General features: G+C 44.9%; 1 protein-coding gene across 1 annotated transcript in view; it reads left to right on the forward strand.

Annotated features, from left to right (window-relative positions):
• Window positions 1-18,985, forward strand: part of SHISA6 (shisa family member 6) — a 366,376-nt gene that overhangs the window by 20,409 nt on the left and 326,982 nt on the right. Inside the window, exon 3 of the mRNA XM_084838392.1 lies at window positions 5,655-5,815. Coding sequence (XP_084694518.1) covers window positions 5,655-5,815 — 161 coding nt within the window. The remainder of the gene's footprint in view (window positions 1-5,654; window positions 5,816-18,985) is intronic.

An 18,985-nucleotide genomic window follows, 5' to 3' on the forward strand; every position in this document is an offset into this window, starting at 1 on the left:
TCATGGCTACTGGAAGTACAATAAATTATGCAATTTAAAAAAAAATGTCACAGTACAGGACTTGCACATTACACATGTGCAGTTCCAATGCAAATGTGATTATGGAATGTGGGTTACTGGTGCAGATTTAGATTTAAAGTACAATCAATTCACTCTCATCTCATATGTCCCACTGTGGACAGCTCCCAGCACCATAGGATACCACCATACTGCAAATATGTATCTAGATTCTAGAATGGTATAGTGTAAAACGGAGATAATAAACCATCTTTTCCTTCTAGGACACCAGTAAACACAATGCTCTGCACAAGTTGGGAGAATTTTTCAGTACTGCTATTGACACTTCTATTCGTTTGTGCATTTGGCTAGTGCTGGAGGAAGGGAATGATTTACAACCTGGAACCTATCTGGAAGTGAAGTGCTTTATCTGAAGGAACTATTTTCATATGACTTGCAGGCAACAACAATGAAGCATTAAGGGATTCAGTTGTTTTCCAGCCTCACATTGGGAACAAGGGGACTCTATGTCTGTCCCCCTACTTGAGAGAACAGAGCCCATCATATTGTATCACCATTAAAACCTCTCCTATTACTTCCAAACCAAACACTCCAGTCCTTTCTGTCTTAGGAGAGGCCTTGTAGCTCTTGGCTACACCAAGAAAGCAGCCCATGTGTTTCCTTTCATTCTTGTTCTGCGGGGTCTAAAAATTCTCACTGATGAAACATCGTACAGATGACTGCAACAGGAGATTACTGTGGGAACTATCTTGATGTTTTTTAATGCTACCACATTTAATGCAGATGCATTTTTCGCAGAACACCTGGATAATGTCTTGCTTTTTACAACTCACATCCCCAACTCACATCATAAGCATTGGCATCTTCTGAAAGGATTTTTTTTGTAATTAAAACCTCACAATTAAGTATACATGTGTGTGCATGTGTGTGTGTGTGTGTGTGTGTATATATATATATATATATATATATATATACACATACACAGAGAGAGAGAGAGAGAGAGAGAGAGAGGGAGATGAAAGATAGAAAGACTAACAACAGAGTATTAAAAATATATTTTAAGCTAAACGTTTAGCTTAAAATATATTTTTAATACTCTGTTGTTAGTCTTTCTATCTTCCTTATGCATTTTACCTTAAGACCCGCTGCACCCACAGTGGATCCAGAGCCTCCTGGTTGCTTTGCTGTTGTGCCGCTTTACACCAAACCACCCCCCCACCCCCCATATATTCTGCCTTTTGTCTTAATCTGGTGATCTTTCCCCTCTGAACAGAATTTCTTTTTGCCTCCACTTGCAATTGAGGTATGCCCAGTTGTGCCCAAAATATTTCCATCTCACCCTTTGCCATTTTGTAACTTCTGCAGATTTTCATGGGGTAGTGGGTGAAGAGGAAAGAGTGATAACAGTTTGGATGCAGTTCATCTGTGTAAAAAAAAAAAATGGGATAGGAAATCCAGTATGAACTATCCTATTTGCAAACCAAATGAGACCTAAAGAATTATTCTGTTTGTAACCTTGCTCATAAGAAACTGAAATCCAAGTGTTCTACTTTACTTGCATTTTAAGCTAGTGTTCTAAATGGAAAAGGTGGTGCTCTTGTGCAACTCCTATGCATTTCAGAGGATTTGAACTAAATTACTCGTGGAATGTGCCTAAGGTTTTATTAATTAATTTATTTATTAAATTTATTAATCGCCCATCTGGCCGGTCACCCAGTCACTCTGGGCAATGTACAACAATAAAAACAGTTCACACAATAAAATTCAACATTAAAAACATCACATTTCTAAAATTACTGTAGCCCACCCCAAATGCCTGCCTGAACAACCATGTTTTTAATGCATGGCGGAAGCTCATTAAAGAGAGGGCATGGCAGAGTTCCCTAGGGAGGGAGTTCCACAGAGTGGGGGCCACCACAGAGAAGGCCCTCTCCCTCATCCTCACCAGCCTAGCTGTCCTGCCTGATGGGACAGAGAGAAGGCCATCCGAGGCTGATCTTGTTGAGCGGCCTATCTGGTGTTGCTGGAGGCGCTCCTTGAGATAGGCTGGGCCGGAACCGTATAGGGTTTTAAAGGTCAAAACCAACACCTTGAATTTGGCCCGGAAAACAGCTGGTAGCCAGTGCAGCTCCTTCAGCACTGGAGTGATGTGATCTCACCGGCGGCTGCCTTCTATTAGGTGAGCCGCCGCGTTCTGTACCAGCTGCAGCTTCCGAACTGTCTTCAAGGGTAACCCCACGTAGAGTGCATTACAGTAGTCTAAACGAGAGGAGACCAGGGCATGTACTACCAGTGGGAGCAGATGATCGGGAAGTTAGGGGCGCAGCCACTGTATCAGATGGAGTTGGTACAGCGCTGTCTGGCTCACAGCTGACACCTGAGCCTTCATGGACAGCTGGGAGTCTAAGATGACCCCCAAGCTGCGGACCTGGTCTTTCAAGGGTAGCTGTACCCCATTCAACACCAGGTCAACATCCCCCAATCTCCTCTTGTCTCCCACCAAAAGTCCTCAGTCTTGTCAGGGTTCAGCTTCAGCTTATTCCTCCCCATCCAGCCATTCACCATCTCCAGACATTTGGACAGGGATTCTATGGCCAACCTTGGTGAAGATTTGAATGAGAGGTAGAGCTTAGGGATGGCGGAGAATTTATCCCCGAATCTTCGGGGGGCCGAGCGCCAATGCATTCGGCCCCCCGAAATCGGCAGTGAAATTCTCCACCCCCCCGCCCCCCCCAGGATGGGACTTACCTTTGGCGAATCTCCCTCCCGGCGGCGGGTCCCGGCGGCGGTTCGTCGGCCTTTCATCGGGGGCGGGGGCGGCAGCCGGTCTTATGACCGGCTGCTGCCGCCACCATTACAAGGTAAAGTGTTAAAAAAAAAAAACAACCCGTGATAGGCTACGTAACGATTAACGTAGCCTATCACGGCTAGATTTCCAAAGTCATTTTGGAAATTGATTTAAATCTTTACGTAGACTACCAGGACCAAATAAGGAACAAAAATGGCGGCGCCCATAGGCCGCCGCCATTTGCATATGCGCTTTTTTTTTTTTTCAAAGTCACCCGTGATAGGCTACGTAACGATTTACGTAGCCTATCACGGCTGACTTTGGAAATCTAGCCGTGATAGGCTACGTTAATCGTTACGTAGCCTATCACGGGGTTTTTTGTTTGTTTGTTTGTTTTTTACACTTTGTTTCGCGGCCTGAATTTCGGCCAGGCGAGGCGGGAAGCCTCCCCCCCGGCCTGAATTTCGGCCAGGCGAGGTGTGACGGCTCCCCCCCTCGCCTGAACTTCAGGGGGAGAAGCGAAGCGCCTCCCCCCCACCGCAAAGAACCCCTGCGAAAAGGTAAGTGACTTTTGTACATCCTTAGTAGAGCTGTGTGTCATCCACATACTGATGACACCGCACCCCAAACCTCCTGATGATAGCCCCCAGTGGCTTCACATAGATGTTAAATAGCATCAGGGAGAGGATGGAACCCTGTGGCACCCCACAAGTGAGTGGCCACGGGTCCGAAACCTCCTCTCCCAGTGCTACCCTCTGGTACCTGCCAGAGAGGAAGGACAAGAACCACCGTAATATGGTGTCTCCAATGCCCAACCCCTCCAGGTGGTCCAGGAGGATACCGTGGTCAACGGTATCAAAAGCCGCTGAGAGGTCGAGGAGAACAAGGAAGGAGCATTCACCCCTATCCAGAGCCCTCCTCATATCATCCACCAAGGCAGCCAAGGCTGTTTCTGTCCTATGCCCAGGCCTGAAGCCCAACTGAAATGGATCTAGATAATCGGCTTCTTCCAAGTGTGCCTTCAACTGCATCGCCACCACCCGCTCAATCACCTTGCCCAAAAAAGGCAGATTCGAGACTGGGCGAAAGTTGTTCAGAACTTGGGGATCCAAGGAGGGCTTTTTTAAAACCGGTCTTATCACTACCTCCTTGAGGGAGGCATCACTCCCTCCTCAAGGGAGGCGTTCACCACCGCCTTGATCCCCTCACCTAGCCTCTCTCTGCAGCTCATAATGAGCCAAGTTGGGCAAGGATCAAGTAAGCAGGTGGTCGGCCTTACAGATGAAAGCAGCTTGTCCACTTCATCAGAAGGGAGAAGCTGGAACCGATCCCACAAAACCAGCGTGCCACAGACCACCTCCTGCTCACTACCTGTATCCACAGCGCATGGAATAACACTCCTAATCCAATCAATTTTATCTGCAAAGTGCCTTGCCAAGGCCTCACAGGAGGCCTTAGAATGCTCCAGCGGTTCCGGAGCAACTGGACCGACCAGGCTCTGGACCACTTGAACAGCCTCCTGGGACAGCACTCTGCAGACGCGATAGAGGCAGCATAGTATTCCTTTTTTGCTGCCTTCACCGCCACATGATAGGCTGAAGGTACAGCTCAACTGAAGATACAGTTTTACAGTGCTTCTCAAACATTTTGAACACAGCACACACCTGCCCTTCAGAACTTACTCTATGGTGCGCATATTTCACTCCTTTTGACCTGATAGATCTAACTAAACTACAGTCTACCCCAACAAGGGATAGAAAGCTTGGCAAACATTTTGAAAGCCACTGATACTGCCTGGAAGTTCACAGCCCTCCCCAGATATTCCTGCAAAAGAAATTTCCATGCTGTAGGGTAGGATTGGTTGAAGACACCTTTGGAGGAAGCATATGACTGTTGCAGTTTCCATAGTACCAGCCAATATTCAGTTCAGGCTGTTAGAGAAAACCATATGAAAAGAAGGATATGCCTTGAAGTTTCCACGTAATTGATGTGGTAGGGAACTGTCTTATACAGAGTCCATCTAGCTTGGTATTGTCTACACCAGGAATAGGCAACCTGACATCCTTCAGCTGTTTTGGACTATACCTCCCATAATCCCCAGCCAGTATGGTCAATTTTCAGGGATAATGGGTGTTGTGGTATGGCACCAAGTTGCCTACCCTTGATCTACACCAACTGGCATCAGCTCTCTAGGATTTCAGAAAGGGGTCTTTCCAAGCCCCACCTAGTGATGCTGGAGATTGAACTTTTGTCTTAATGCAGAGTATGTGTTCTGCTACTGAGCTATGACCCTTCCTTTTTATAAGACTATCCTGTGTGGGGAAAGCTATGGTTGAGGTTAAATAGGTCAGCAGAGACTCATTATATACTATAACACATACTGTAGTATAATCACATAATCTTTTTGTTTATGTGATTAAATAAAGTAAAACTGGAATACCACGCATGAAGTTGAAACAGGTGACACACATGAGATGTGCTAGTGAGGTCTACCGTGACTTCCAATTTTTGTATCCTGGCTCTTGTCCATGCATTCCAAGCTTCACACATAGGCAGTGCTTTGAAGAAATGGACAATTGCCAGGCCAAAAGGTCCTTCTGGAAACTTGGGCACCATCCTGCTTCTCCTCTCTCTGTCTTGTTTTTTCCTGTCCTGTCTTCATTGCATTTCATGTTCCTACACATGGATATATGCACCCAGGAAAGAAAATCTAACACCTATATTCTTATTCATTTTTTAAAAAAAAGCCAGACCTTTTAAAGTCACGTGGAGACACGCTCAGTAACTCTTGCTTGCTGTTCATGTTGGTTTGTGATCACCTTGCACTATCTTCCCTCCTTCCTTCCAGGGCTCTGGCCGATATCCTCCGGCAGCAGGGACCAATCCCCATAGCACACTGTGAAAGAGAGACTATCTCAGCTATAGATACCTCCCCCAAAGACAACACACCGATCCGAACATCCTCCAAAAACCACTACACACCAGTGCGCACCTCCAAGAGCAACCCAGGTAAGCACTGCACTTCTTCAGTACTCATGTAAGCATACTTGGTGGTCATTTATGGAAAGTGAGTCAAAATGGAGGAGCAGAGTAGCATCAGCTGCTGTGCACCGTGACTGAGGACTCTAAGAAGTAGTCTACGGTGGCTTGCATTTCAAGATAAGCTTGCAGTGATTCTTAAAGAAATGCAAACGCTTTTGCTAAGGGAAGCTATTACACCAGAAGAACTTACTGAGACATGTTCCAGGAAGATGTAGGATGAATACAAAGACATTTTGTGACAATCTTGCAGTAATGGACTACTGCCTGATATAATAGAAAGGAGTAAAGTCACAATAAATGAAATCCTACAAAAATACAAAGGTGGGAACATTATGAAGAGCAAGTGAGTTGTGGCACATGCCTTCAGTCAAAAAGCATGACCCAAATCCTTATCCAAGTACTGCTGGGAGCCCTCTGTTGCCTTCGCTACCCGCCTCCTGGGAAATAAAGACACACTTCATATCTCCATTGAATGAACCATTACAATCATAATGGGACACTATGTAGAGCAAGATGCCCCAGTTCAGACACAAGTGATTGAGTCTGACACAGGAGTCATTGGGTAGTGTTTTCCTGCCTCTGCTTATTTGGGAGGTCAAAGCAGGTGACCTTAAAGGGGTAATCACTTCATGAGGGCTTGAGCCAGTTCAGCTCTTTTGTAAAAGTCAGTGCAGACTATAGATTCCAAGTACTGTGCACAGGTAGTCTGACTGAGCCTATTTCAGAACTGTTTTCTCCCTTGATCTCATGGATCGGGGCCTGAGGGAACTCCCCTCTGCTTTGACTAAAGGATGACAGTTATTGTAGGTTTAGGCTGGAAAGGGTCAGGGGCTTTGTAAGACTGGGGTTGTAATCTATAGAAGTCTTCCAATCTTTGCTAAAATAAAGACACAACTAAGGGCTAACCTACATCTTGCATTGAAATGCATGTATTTTGGGGAAAGCAGCTTTGATAGAGGGAGATTTTCAGCAGAGAAGTAGCAGAGGAGAGAGAGAGAGAGAGAGAGAGAGCGTGTTGGACCCTCATAGAATCATAGAATCATAGAATAGTAGGGTTGGAAGGGGGCCTACAAGGCCATCGAGTCCAACCCCCTGCTCAATGCAGGAATCCAAGTCAGAGCATCCCTGACAAATGGCTGTCCAGCCTCGTCTTGAAGGCCTCCAGTGTGGGAGAGCCCACCACCTCCTCAGGTAATTGGTTCCATTGTCGTATTGTTCTTACAGTCAGGACGTTTTTCCTGATGTTCAGCTGGAATCTGGCTTCCTGTAACTTGAGCCCATTATTCCGTGTCCTGCACTCTGGGATGATCAAGAAGAGATCCTGGCCTTATTCTCTGTGACAACCTTTCAAGTACTTGAAGAGTGCTATCATATCTCCCCTCAGTCTTCTCTTCTCAAGGCTAAACATGCCCAGTTCGTTCAGTCTCTCTTCATAGGGCTTTGTTTCCAGTCCCCTGATCATCTTTGTTGCCCTCCTCTGAACCCTCTCCAGTTTGTCTGCATCCTTCTTAAAGTGTGGTGCCCAGAACTGGACAGAGTACTCCAGATGAGGCCTAACCAGTGCTGAGTAGAGGGGAACTAGTACTTCCCGGGATTTGGAAGCGATGCTTCTATGAATGCAGCCCAAAATAGCATTTGCCTTTTTTGCAGCCACATCACATTGTTGGCTCATATTCAGCTTGGGATCGACAACAATTCCAAGATCCTTCTCGCTTGTAGTGTGGTTGAGCCACGTATCCCCCATCTTGTAACTGTGCATTTGGTTTCTTTTTCCTAGGTGCAGAACTTGGCATTTGTCCCTATTAAATGTCATTCTGTTGTTTTCTGCCCAGCGCTCCAGTCTATCCAGATCACTTTGAATTTTGTTTCTGTCTTCCAAAGTATTAGCTATCCCTCCCAATTTTGTGTCATCTGCAAATTTGATCAGCATTCCCTGCACCTCCTCCTCCAAGTCATTAATAAAAATGTTGAAGAGCACTGGGCCCAGGACTGAGCCCTGCGGTACCCCACTCGTTACCTCTCCCCAGTTTGAGAAGGTCCCATTGATAAGCACTCTTCAAGTCCGATTCTGTAGCCAACTGTGGATCCACCAGATCGTTGTTTCATCTAGCCCACTTTGAGCTAGTTTGCTCATCAGGATATCATGGGGCACTTTGTCGAAAGCTTTGCTGAAGTTGAGGTATATGATGTCTACAGCATTCCCACGGTCTACAAGGGAGGTTATTTGATCAAAAAATGAGATCAGATTTGTCTGGCAGGACTTGTTTTTGACAAATCCATGTTGGCTTCGAGTAATCACGGCATTGTCAAGGTGCTTCCAGATGGATTGCTTTATGATCTGCTCCAGAATTTTCCCAGGGATTGATGTCAGACTGACTGGTCTGTAGTTCCCAGGTTCCTCCTTTTTACCCTTTTTGAAGATAGGGACAACGTTAGCCCTCCTCCAGTCATCTGGCACTTCCCCCATCCTCCATGATTTCTCAAAGATAATAGACAGCGGTTCTATTCTCCGTCTGCCACTTTATTACTGCCATTCCCTCCCCCCACCTCCACTGCTTTATCCTCTGTGGGTCTTGAGATGCGTGTTTATTCCGGCAAACACGTGAATCGAGCACTTTGGGGATGGGGTAAAGCAGGAGAAGGGGACGGCAGAGGATGAGATGGCTAGATAGCATCACTGATGCAATGAATATGAACTTGAGCACACTCCAGGAGAGAGCGGAGGACTGGAAGGCCTGGCATGCTATGGTCCATGGGGTCACGAAGAGTCGGACACGACTTAACGACTGAACAACAAACAAAAGCAGTTGTGTGTATGTGTGTGTTGGAAATGGCAGCAGGATAATAGTAGGTGAGGAAAGGGTTAAGCATTTCCCTTGCCCAGTTATCCACTGAAAACAAGCTCTGACTGAAGCTGCTTTTTCCTCAAAGAAGCAGCCATTGAGCTTTAAATTATATGTGCAGGTTTGAATTAGGTGAAATATGTTGCTGCTTAAAAGAAAGATGGTCCCTGGGTGAAGAAAGCAGAAACGGAAGAGACTTTCAAGGGAACCAACTCTTCCAGTAGTGGTGGCAATCTTCTGAGGGATGAGACTGCTAAGAGTGTCAAGGATGGGGAGTTGGCAGGAGCAAAACCAAATAGGACATTTATTGCGATTTCCATCATGATTTGAGGGGATGCACTGACAAGATTCTGTAGACCTGGTTTGAAAGCACCACTCTTGCACTGGATCCTCCCTGCACATGCACATGGAAAGCTTGCACAGCACAGAGAATGCTTTTCACATAACCTTCTCTTTGACCTTTAAGCATTCCAGAGACAGGGAGTATTTTCACAAGCATCTGGCTTGTTACAGTGGCCAAACACATGCCTCCAGGAAGCTTGCAAGCTGGGTAATAGTCCTTTCCTGCTGTTGGACCTGGGCAACTGGTATTCAGTGGCATACTGTCCCAAAGCATGGAGGTTCTATCTAGCTGTTGTAGCTAATACCCATTGATACTAGACCTATCCTCCATGTATTTCTCCAATCTCCTTTTAAATGAGCAATCACACAGTTGCATTCTAAGGTGCTACATTCCCATAAGAAGACTATTTCATATGCTCCCTGAAAGTTTGAAGCACTATTTGAGTATTCAACTCTCCCACGATCCCAACTGTGACAGGGGGGAAGCAGAGCCATGCTCACAGGCCTTACCACATCAGCCCCACCCCTCATGTATTGGGGGAGAGGTTTGAAGAGGGTAGCCTGTTCTACATAGGTATGCTCCCTATGTCATTTAGAACCCTGATTGTGCAGAGGGAACCCTGATCCCCTCTTCAGACATTACACACACACACACATACACCCATGTGGGAATGGCAGGGGATGGCATGGAAACATGGCCAGGGCCAGCAAGTGTGGCCCCATGGGATTATAATAAATTGTAATTGCTACAAGCCCTATTTGGGCATTCAAGCCTCATGCAATTGTAATTGTGAGAGGGGCGAATGCCTGAACAGAGCTGCATCAACTCTAAATGCAGAATAATGGGAGGGCTAAGAATGCAATGATGTTCATCTGTATAAAGATTTCTGAGGGTGGTGGTGGTGGTGGGTAACTGATAGAGATAAAGATGGGAATGACTGGTCCATGGACAACTACAACAAGAGGGCAATTAGCGGTGGACATTTTTGTTTCTAAAGAGGTGGAAGGTTTTGAGTCTTATAACAAGCATTTATAACTGTGCAATCTGGGAAATGACTCAGACAAGAGCCAGCGCACTTTTTTCTTGCTAGCAGGCCAGGCAGGTGAAAGAGGCATTCAGTACCATAAGGAGGGTGCTTAAGCACTACCAAGTTACTGGCCAGCTTAAGGGTGTGTGTGAGTGTTGGAATTAAAAACTTTAAAACTTCTTCAGACATGGTAGCTCATAACCAGGTGACTGCAAAATTAAGTGGGGGCTCACAAGCATGAATGAGTTGCTACCTTTTATGTACCAAACAGAACTTTCATAATGCCTCAGACCACCAGCGTCTTCCTCACGATAGTCAATGAATACATTCAGCAGGGGTTGATCACATGAAGAGGAATCAAATGATGCATAAACATGTGTGAGTGTATAAGGCCTCAAGTGTGTATCTAAACAGCAGCAGCAGCAGCAACAACAACAACAACAACAACAACAACAACGGTTGTATTGCAGAGGCAGAGTGTTGGCAGGGGAGAGAAAATTAGTTTATTCTAATAAAGATGAAGAGGGAGAAGATTGCTGAAGATTATCTGAAGGATTTTAAATGCCAATGAGCTGGTTTGGTTGCAAGGAAAAACACTCTGAATTTTGCAGAGTCCTGGGCTTCAGCCTGAAATGACAAAAACTCTCACTTCTACAAGGGTCTTCGGTAAAGAAATGAGGCTATGTTTTAAGTTAGTTTCTTCATTTATTTGCAGAGTTCACAGTACGTTGTGAAGATGTGATTGCTGGGACTATTGTATTAGTTTGTTTCAATGACAGCAGCTGTGAAACAAAAGAAAAGGAGATGTGAACAGATCAGGGATTCTGCAAATATCTGTGATTTTTTATTTTGCTTCCCAATGCAAAAATTACAATATGGGTAAGTATTCTAAATAAAACAATAGGTTTCTGAATGGTTACGCTTGATCTGAAGAAAGAAAGAAAGAAAGAAAGAAAGAAAGAAAGAAAGGGACTGTATGATTAATAGAAATGGGAAAAAGTGAGAAATAGACCAATATTTTGTGCTTTGTTTGGGGTACAGTGATGAACTGTTGTCATGTCCAAAGCAAGTTGTCTGGGCTTTAAATGGGGGATGAAGATGAGCATCACAGCACTGTGCACCAAAGCAAACCAGTCCATGTTTTGAATGGTGAATGGTGCACACCATTGCACTCAATGGGATTAATTTCAGAGTAGGTACGTATAGGATTGTGCTGTAAGCCTAATGAGTGTGCAGTAAGTATCAACGATGCAAAACAATCACTGAGCAGTTACAAAAATCATATATGTCTTAAGTGTCCTGAACATACAGTGCCAGAATTTGGGGAGGCAGAAATATAACGAGAGAAACATTGGAAGGTTTCACATGTCTGTACTATAGATTACAAAGACAACAGCATGTCTACAATATGGATGTGAAGGATTCTTCAATATGGATTGGGATATGGTTCCTCCATTATGCATGGCCATCTAGGAAATTCACCTTTTGCTGTTGTGAGTTAAATGTAAAACACAGGACGTTTAAGATTGTAAGAAATCCCTCTAATTGGTCTATCTATCAGTATTCCTTTGGCACCATTGTGGAGGCACTAATTGTTCAATCTCTGCATTAAAGCTCTGTCTCTTATGTTTGCAAGCTTAAGATAGTGTTTCATGATTTCTTTTCTCTGTGTGGTGGGCAGTTCAGGACAAACTATAAAAAGTTTTTTAAAAGTGTAATACTGAATATTTGCATAGAAAACGCCAGCGCAAGTGGCGTCCCTCTAGGGGTCAGGAATGACCCAGTGCTTGCACAAGAGGAACCTTTCCTTTTCCTTTCTTGTCCCCACACCACCCCCACCTCAAGAGCTTCTCTGAAATTGAATTTGGCCCTCGAGCTGCAAGTGGTTCCCCACGCCTGATTTAAAAGGTCTGTAGACAAAAAGGACCTGGTTTGCCTCACCATTCCCAAGGCCCAGTCTCCCTTTTCAGGTTATGGTGCAAGGGTGGCCTCAGGATCTGAGCAGATATTGCTCCACTATTTTTCAGCACACATTGTCAGGTCTTTGGAACCTTTGCATCTGAAAAACAACCTATTTATGCAGTTATAACTCTGAATGCAGCAAGCAAGACAACTTAGACCTGTATGATTAGCTAGATATAGCTGGGGAAGGCTTTTAGTATGCCATTTAAGTCAGGATGTTCCCAATGTGAACACACTCAAAGTGCTGTTTTCAGCAACTCCTTCTACCTGGGGGCATATTCTGATCTCATTCTGCATGCAAAACAAGAGCAGAAGATGCCCTTAATCTTTTAAAAAAAGTTTTAGCGAATGTGTCCTGCCAAATGGAGGGTGCAACAGCATGGGAAACATTTCCCTCTTTAATTCTCCTTACACAGATGGGAAAGGATTTGGAAGCCAATGCCAGATGTCTCTGGGCTGGCAGATGAGAGAAGACACCTATTTTGGTATACTGACACATGCAGCAAATACCCCAAAGTCTCATGTAGCTGGACCAAGGCTTCAGAGCCCCAAACAGCCCCTCCTCCAAATGCATACAGATTACAGAAACATGTATTTGGAATTTGCTTGTCATGAAAACCTGTTGGGTAGCTGAAATAAATGAATCCATCTGTGTGACTTGACATTAATATAAAGAAGGTTTGAAAGGACACTGATCCTGGTTTAGACATAAATTTAGGGCATGTTCATACTACTCTTTGCTTGAGGTCAGCACTGAGTCAAAGTTAATTTAATCCAAAACTGATCTGCATCATCACCATTAGAAAAAATGTGGGTATCAGTGCAGCGACAGACCTATCATCCATCCATCCATCCATCTATCTCATTTGCAATCCTCCAAGGATCTTTGGTCAGTGCACATGGAAGCTGTCCCATTTTTTCAAAACAACCTTGTTGGGCTGGGAGAGAGGAATGTGCCCAGCATCACCAAGTGAGCTTCATGGATAAGTAGAGTTTTGATCCCAACCCTTGAATCAGGTCCAATTCTCTAGCAACTATTCATTCTCTGGCATTAATTCACACATGATTATTGCCTTATTTGGGTTGCTCTGGTCTGTCTTTATGTCACCTGCCTGTCCTGACTTTCTCCCAGCTGCCTTTCACACACACCCTGGCATAAAAAGTGATGATTTTACCTAGCAGAACCTATTAGCCATCTGAACCTTACTTGCATATGCATATTTTGTTCTTTGCAAAGTTGCGCAAGTTTTGGGAGCTCATGCAAATGCACTGCTACTGTATTGTGACAACACACACATTCTTTTCAAAATGGCAGTCTGAATGGGTGGCAAACCAGCCCCCACTTTCACTCTCCCCCCCTCCTCTGCAAACACTTTCCAAGAGATAGTGTGGTGAGTGGATCTTACTTATGAAGTCTAAGGACATCCTTCTCAGACATGGAATGCCTATGTACACAGGATTTGCTTATGATTCAGCAGCAGTTGAAACTGAAAGAGAAGATGTTAAGAAGATACTAGTCCTACAAATTAACTCTTCTTTGAGCTTGAACTGTTGTCCAGGCAAGTCCTTGGGCAACCTTGAGAAATAAAAAACATAATATATAATAAACAGAAAACCGAGATGTGGCTAATGGTCTCTACATGCCACAAGACAACAGAGAGAAAAGAATGAAGAAGATGTATGCACAATAATTCCATTGTGGAATGAGCCATCACTGGCAGATATGACAACAAACAATATGTTTTTTTGTGGTTTTCTAAAGAAAGAAAAAATAATCTCAGAAATAATAGAGAAGATAAGCTGAGCTCTTAGTAGATGGATCTGGAAACCATTAATACTGATTCAGAGAAAGCAGAACTATATAAGCTTTAACATTTTGTATTTAGAAGGAAGCACTTCAGATGTAGATAAAGCATTTTCTGTTCTACCACAAATAAGCAAAACAAGATAGTACAGCTGTATGCAGGCCAGTTTTTCTTATATTTAATCTTGGCTTTATTTATCAGTCAGTGGTGGTGTGGGGAAACCTGACTATTGATGAACTGGGACATTCTGGGTGCCCAGCAACCCTACTTTTGTAGCACCTACTGCCCAGTCTTTTTATGCACCTCACAGTCTGCAAGCGGTTTGATTTCTGGCTGCTTCCACAATAAGCTGCAGGTATTGAAATCTTGAGATTGCTCTGAAAATCACAAGTGCTAAAAATAATGCATTTAAGTTTTGCATTTTTTTGGTTTTTTGTGTATGCCATCTGGCTTGCTGTGGCCCAGCAGAACTTCCAGTTCAGTCAGTTAGAAGAATCATTGTGACATTTTCCTGCATGAAAAACGATGCAGTTTTGTTGCCTAGTAGCACTAAGCACTTGGCCCATGACAGACCAGAGGGAGCAGCTCATCAGGCTTCATCAGATCCAGTTAGCAGCAGTTGTTGTTGTTGTTGTTGATAATAATAATAATAATAATATTTATTAGACATCTTTTTCAGAAAAAGACTCAAGGCATCTTACAACAGGGATTAAAACATACATTTTTAACAATTTAAAAGCACTAAACACAATTAAAAATAGAATTGTTGTTGTTCAGTTGTTCAGTCGTGTCCGACTCTTCATGACCCCATGGACCATAGTACGCCAGGCCTTCCTGTCCTCTGCTTTCTCCTGGAGTGTGCTCAAGTTCATATTCATTGCATCGATGATGCTATCTAGCCATCTCATCCTCTGCCATCCCCTTCTCCTTTTGCCTTCAATCTTTCCCAGCATCAGGGTCTTTTCCAGGGAGTTTTCTCTTCGCATTAGTTGGCCAGAATATTTGAGCTTCAGCTTCAGTATCTGTCCTTCCAATGAGTAGTCAGGGTTGATTTCCTTGAGGATTGACTGATTTGACCTTCTTGCAGTGATGCCATCAAATCATGCCTGGGAATAGAGGAAAGTCCACAAATTCAGTCCATAGGCCTGGGGTTGCCCACATGGAGTCATGCCAAGGAAGTTTTCAGTTTCTTACTTCTAGCGATGTTGCTGAAACTCATAATAACTCAGTTTGAAATATGACTGTGGAGTGCCACGTACGTCTGCTAGTTACCCTACATCCTTATGGTTCTCTTCTGGCTCAGGATATAATCTGAACCATAGGAGAACTCCTCCCTCTCATTCCCTCTCCTTCTCATCCACTCCATTACCTAGTTGTTGTGACAGCTATAGTGGTGGCAGGGAGACAAATCTCTTTTCTGGATGGGTGAGCACCTGCTTATTCACCCCAAAAATCAATTGGGCTTTTCCCAAATGTTCAACCTGAGCAGTCAAGCAGCCTATTACTCCCCCTTCCCCAAGTTTCCCTACCTCCTCTGCTCCCCCACTCTTCCTGACAGTTCCCCCTTTCCCAAGGTAAACAAACAAACAAAAATCATTGGGTTGTATCCAATGTTAGTCTAACTTGAGCCCCATTCATTTTACTGGGTCTGCTCTAAGTAGAACTAACACTGGATACAAACCATCATCATAGGGATGGGGGGAATAGAATCAGGGGAGTGGGACAGGTAGTCAAGGGCAAGAGAGAAAGGGCCAAGAGAGGCTCTGCAGGGCTTCTCCTTCACAGTAAATGTTATTTGTTTATGTATTTATGTATGTATGTATGTATTTACAACATTTATATACCACTCCACATGTAAACAGATTCTGGAGCGGTGAACAGCAAGAGATAAAATGAACAAAAGATAACAAGAAGAAGACTGAAACATGATATAACATGCTTCTTAAAAAAACAAACAGGGTGCCAATAAAACTGAGGCCTTCCTTTTCCAAGGAAGGCTTCCTGGAAAAAAGCTGTTTCCAGGAGGTGCCTGCTCAACCTCCAGAGGCCGGGAGTTCCATAGGATGGGAACCACCACACTGAAGGCTCTTCTTCTGGTGGACTCATCAGGCCATTGGTCCATGTGGAACCGCCAGGATCATACCCTCTGATGACCTCAGTGATCAGGCAGGTTGGCAAGGGCAAAGACGCTCTCTCAGGTATCCTGGTCCCAAGCTGTTTAGGGCTTTGTACACTAGTACTAATATCTTAAACCTGACTGGGTAGTGGATAGGCAGCCAGTGCAGTTCCCTCAGCAAAGGAGTTACATGCTGAAAAGGGGCAGCTCCTGACAACAGCCGAGCTGCTGCATTCTGCACTAGCGCCAGCTTCTGGAGCAGCCTTAAGGGCAGCCCCACATATAGCGCATTGCAGTAATTCAGTCTTGAGGTTCCTAATGCCTGTACCACCATAGCCAAGCTATCCCTGTCCAGGAGAGGCCATAACTGGTGAACCAGCCGAAGCTGGTAAAAGGCACTCTGAGCCTCCATGGCCACTTGGGCCTCCAGCAACAATGATGGATCTAGGAGTACCCCCAGACTATGAACCTGATCTTTCAGAGGGAGTGAGGCCCCATCCAGAACAGGCAATGAGCCTATCTCCCGGACTTGGGAACCACTCACCCACAGGGCTTCTGTCTTGCCTGAATTCAGTTTCAGTTTATTGACCCTCATCCAGCCCATTACTGTGTGTAGGCACTAATCCAGGACTTGCACATCCTCAGCTGATTCAGATGTCACAGGGAAACAGAGCTGTGTGTCATCAGCATATTGATGGCATTTCCAAATCCCAGCAGCTTCATACAGATGTTGAATGACATTGGGGACAAGAGGGTACCCTGCAGAACCTCATAGTTCAATTGCCAAGAGGCCAAGGAACAGTCACCCAATGTTGCTCTCTGAAATTGCCTCTGCAGGTAAGATCAGAACCACTGATATGCTCCATGGTGTGTATGGAAATGACCATTTTTGTGTTGAAATGGCAGGTTTTGTGTGTAATGAGAAGTGTTTAATTAAGACAAATTGGAAGAGTTGCCTCTGCAAAACTACAGCTTCATTATTAATCCAGCAGTGCTTGTACACTTTAATATATTAATTTAGGGCACAGCTAGTATCATAGGACCCTCTCCTGCTTCTAGTTTAGTGCCTTAGGGCTGGGGATGTATGAGGATTTCATTCCTGTTCACAGACCATGCAAACATATCCAGTTCACCACCCCAAATGTGAATGTGAGCAGGAACGCAACTGTGGGGGAAATTTCACAATTTCCCAAACTTGCGTTCATCTTCCAAAGTGCACATTTCCGAAAATGCGACCCCTGCCCCCCAAAATGGCATTTTTACACTTTCGCTTATGGGAGGAAACGTGCATTTTCAATTGGGAAATGCACATCTTTTTAAATGCCCAATTTTCAATTGGGAAAACTGCAAACTTTTTAAAATGCACAGTTTTCCTGATCAAAAATGCACATCAGGAATGTGAACGAAGGGAACTGTGCTTTGAGGAGGAATTCTGAGCTCCAGCATTGCCTTTTCACCCATCCCTGCTTAGGGTGCAGCTGCAAGTGTGATACAAGAGGCTGTGTGTGCACATTTGTCTCTCCCCAGTGCAGCCTGTGCAGCTGCCCAGAGTTCGCCATTCCCCACGTCTCCATGGGTGGTGCTAGATTGCGTTGCAGGCGGTTGGTGTTCCCTAGCCGGGTGCCCTCCAGATGTGTTGGACTGCAACTCCCATGCTTCCCAGCCAGCGTGGCCAATGAGTGTTGCAGTCCAACACATCTGGAGAGGGCACCAGGCTGGGGAAGGCTGGTGTTCAGAATGAGCACAACGTGAAATGCCTTGGCGCACACAAGTTAGGATGTGATACTTGTGGTTCTTCTTTCTCAAACACGGATGGCGCAAGACATGCTGCCTTCACTGCAAGGGCTGTGAGCCCAAAGTGGGCTTCCAGGAAGTGAGAGCAAGATGTATCGTGTATTTACATGTATATCGCATTCACAAACTATGTTTATTTTCTTACGTTTATATCCTGCCTTTCTTCCAGAATGGAATGCAATGTGGTATACTTGAGGTCCAAGGTGTTCTCCCATCCAGGCACTGACAGACCTGCTCAGCTTCAGCAAGGTGGCTGTATCACAGCCTTCCCAACCTGATACCCTCCAGATGTGTTGGACTAGAACCCACACTAATGGCAATGCTGACCAGGAATGATGGGGGTTGTAGACACATCTGGAGGCTGCCAGGATAGGGAAGGCTGTTTTAGAGTCTCTAGGGGCTGACAGATATACAGCTGGTCCAAGTCGTAGGAAGGAATTTAGCATTCCATCTGCAGAATGTGGTCCCAAAGCTATGAAGCCTGGCATCATGGCTCTTATCATCCACAGTGATATCAGGAAATTGTGGGTTACTATGGTAACAATATCTCTTTTTTATATAAAAAGGAGAGACTAATAAAAGTAGCAAGAGAGTGAGCAAGAGGATTAAGAATATAGATTTGCTTTGAAACAAAACATCACAGAGAAACTCGGCTAGCTCTGTGCAACACAGCCAACTGCAGAGAGCACAGGAGGCAACTAGGCTTCACTGACAGAAAGGGATGGAGGGAGGTGCATCGTTGGGAAAGAGAAAGGGTCCTTCATGGAAAAGGGAGCCTTTGATTCACAAAGGAGCCCTGTGTTTGGCTTAGTAAGAATCTTGTGTGGTGGACAGACAGTGTGTATGTATGGGGGAGAAAGGGGGGTGCATAGTACTTCTACTACCATGGAGCTGTTTGCTTTCTCATTGCATAAAGTGATCCATCCCTTACAGACTCACAGAAGAAGAGAGCATGGGTAAGTGCATTGCAGCCTCAACAAGTCAGAACGAAATGTTACTTTCAGTCTCTCCCCCACCCCCAACCACCCAGAAGTGAATACAAATGGGTCACGCCTTCCAGCAAGAAGAGGGCAGAGTGGAGGAAGCTAGTGAAGGGCAGAAAGGGAACTCGGAGGCTTGCCCGGTTGCCCCCACAGTTGCAGGCCTGAGGCATTTTGCTTCCTGAAGTGGAACACCAAATGGTACAGCCTGCCTTCCTCTATGCTGTGGCCAACACTTTAAAACTGCTGCTTCAGCATTCAGACATC

The sequence above is a fragment of the Heloderma suspectum genome, chromosome 2 (genome assembly GCF_057233095.1).
Source record: "Heloderma suspectum isolate Gila_16-S chromosome 2, 16-S_ref, whole genome shotgun sequence".
Lineage (NCBI taxonomy): Eukaryota > Metazoa > Chordata > Lepidosauria > Squamata > Helodermatidae > Heloderma > Heloderma suspectum.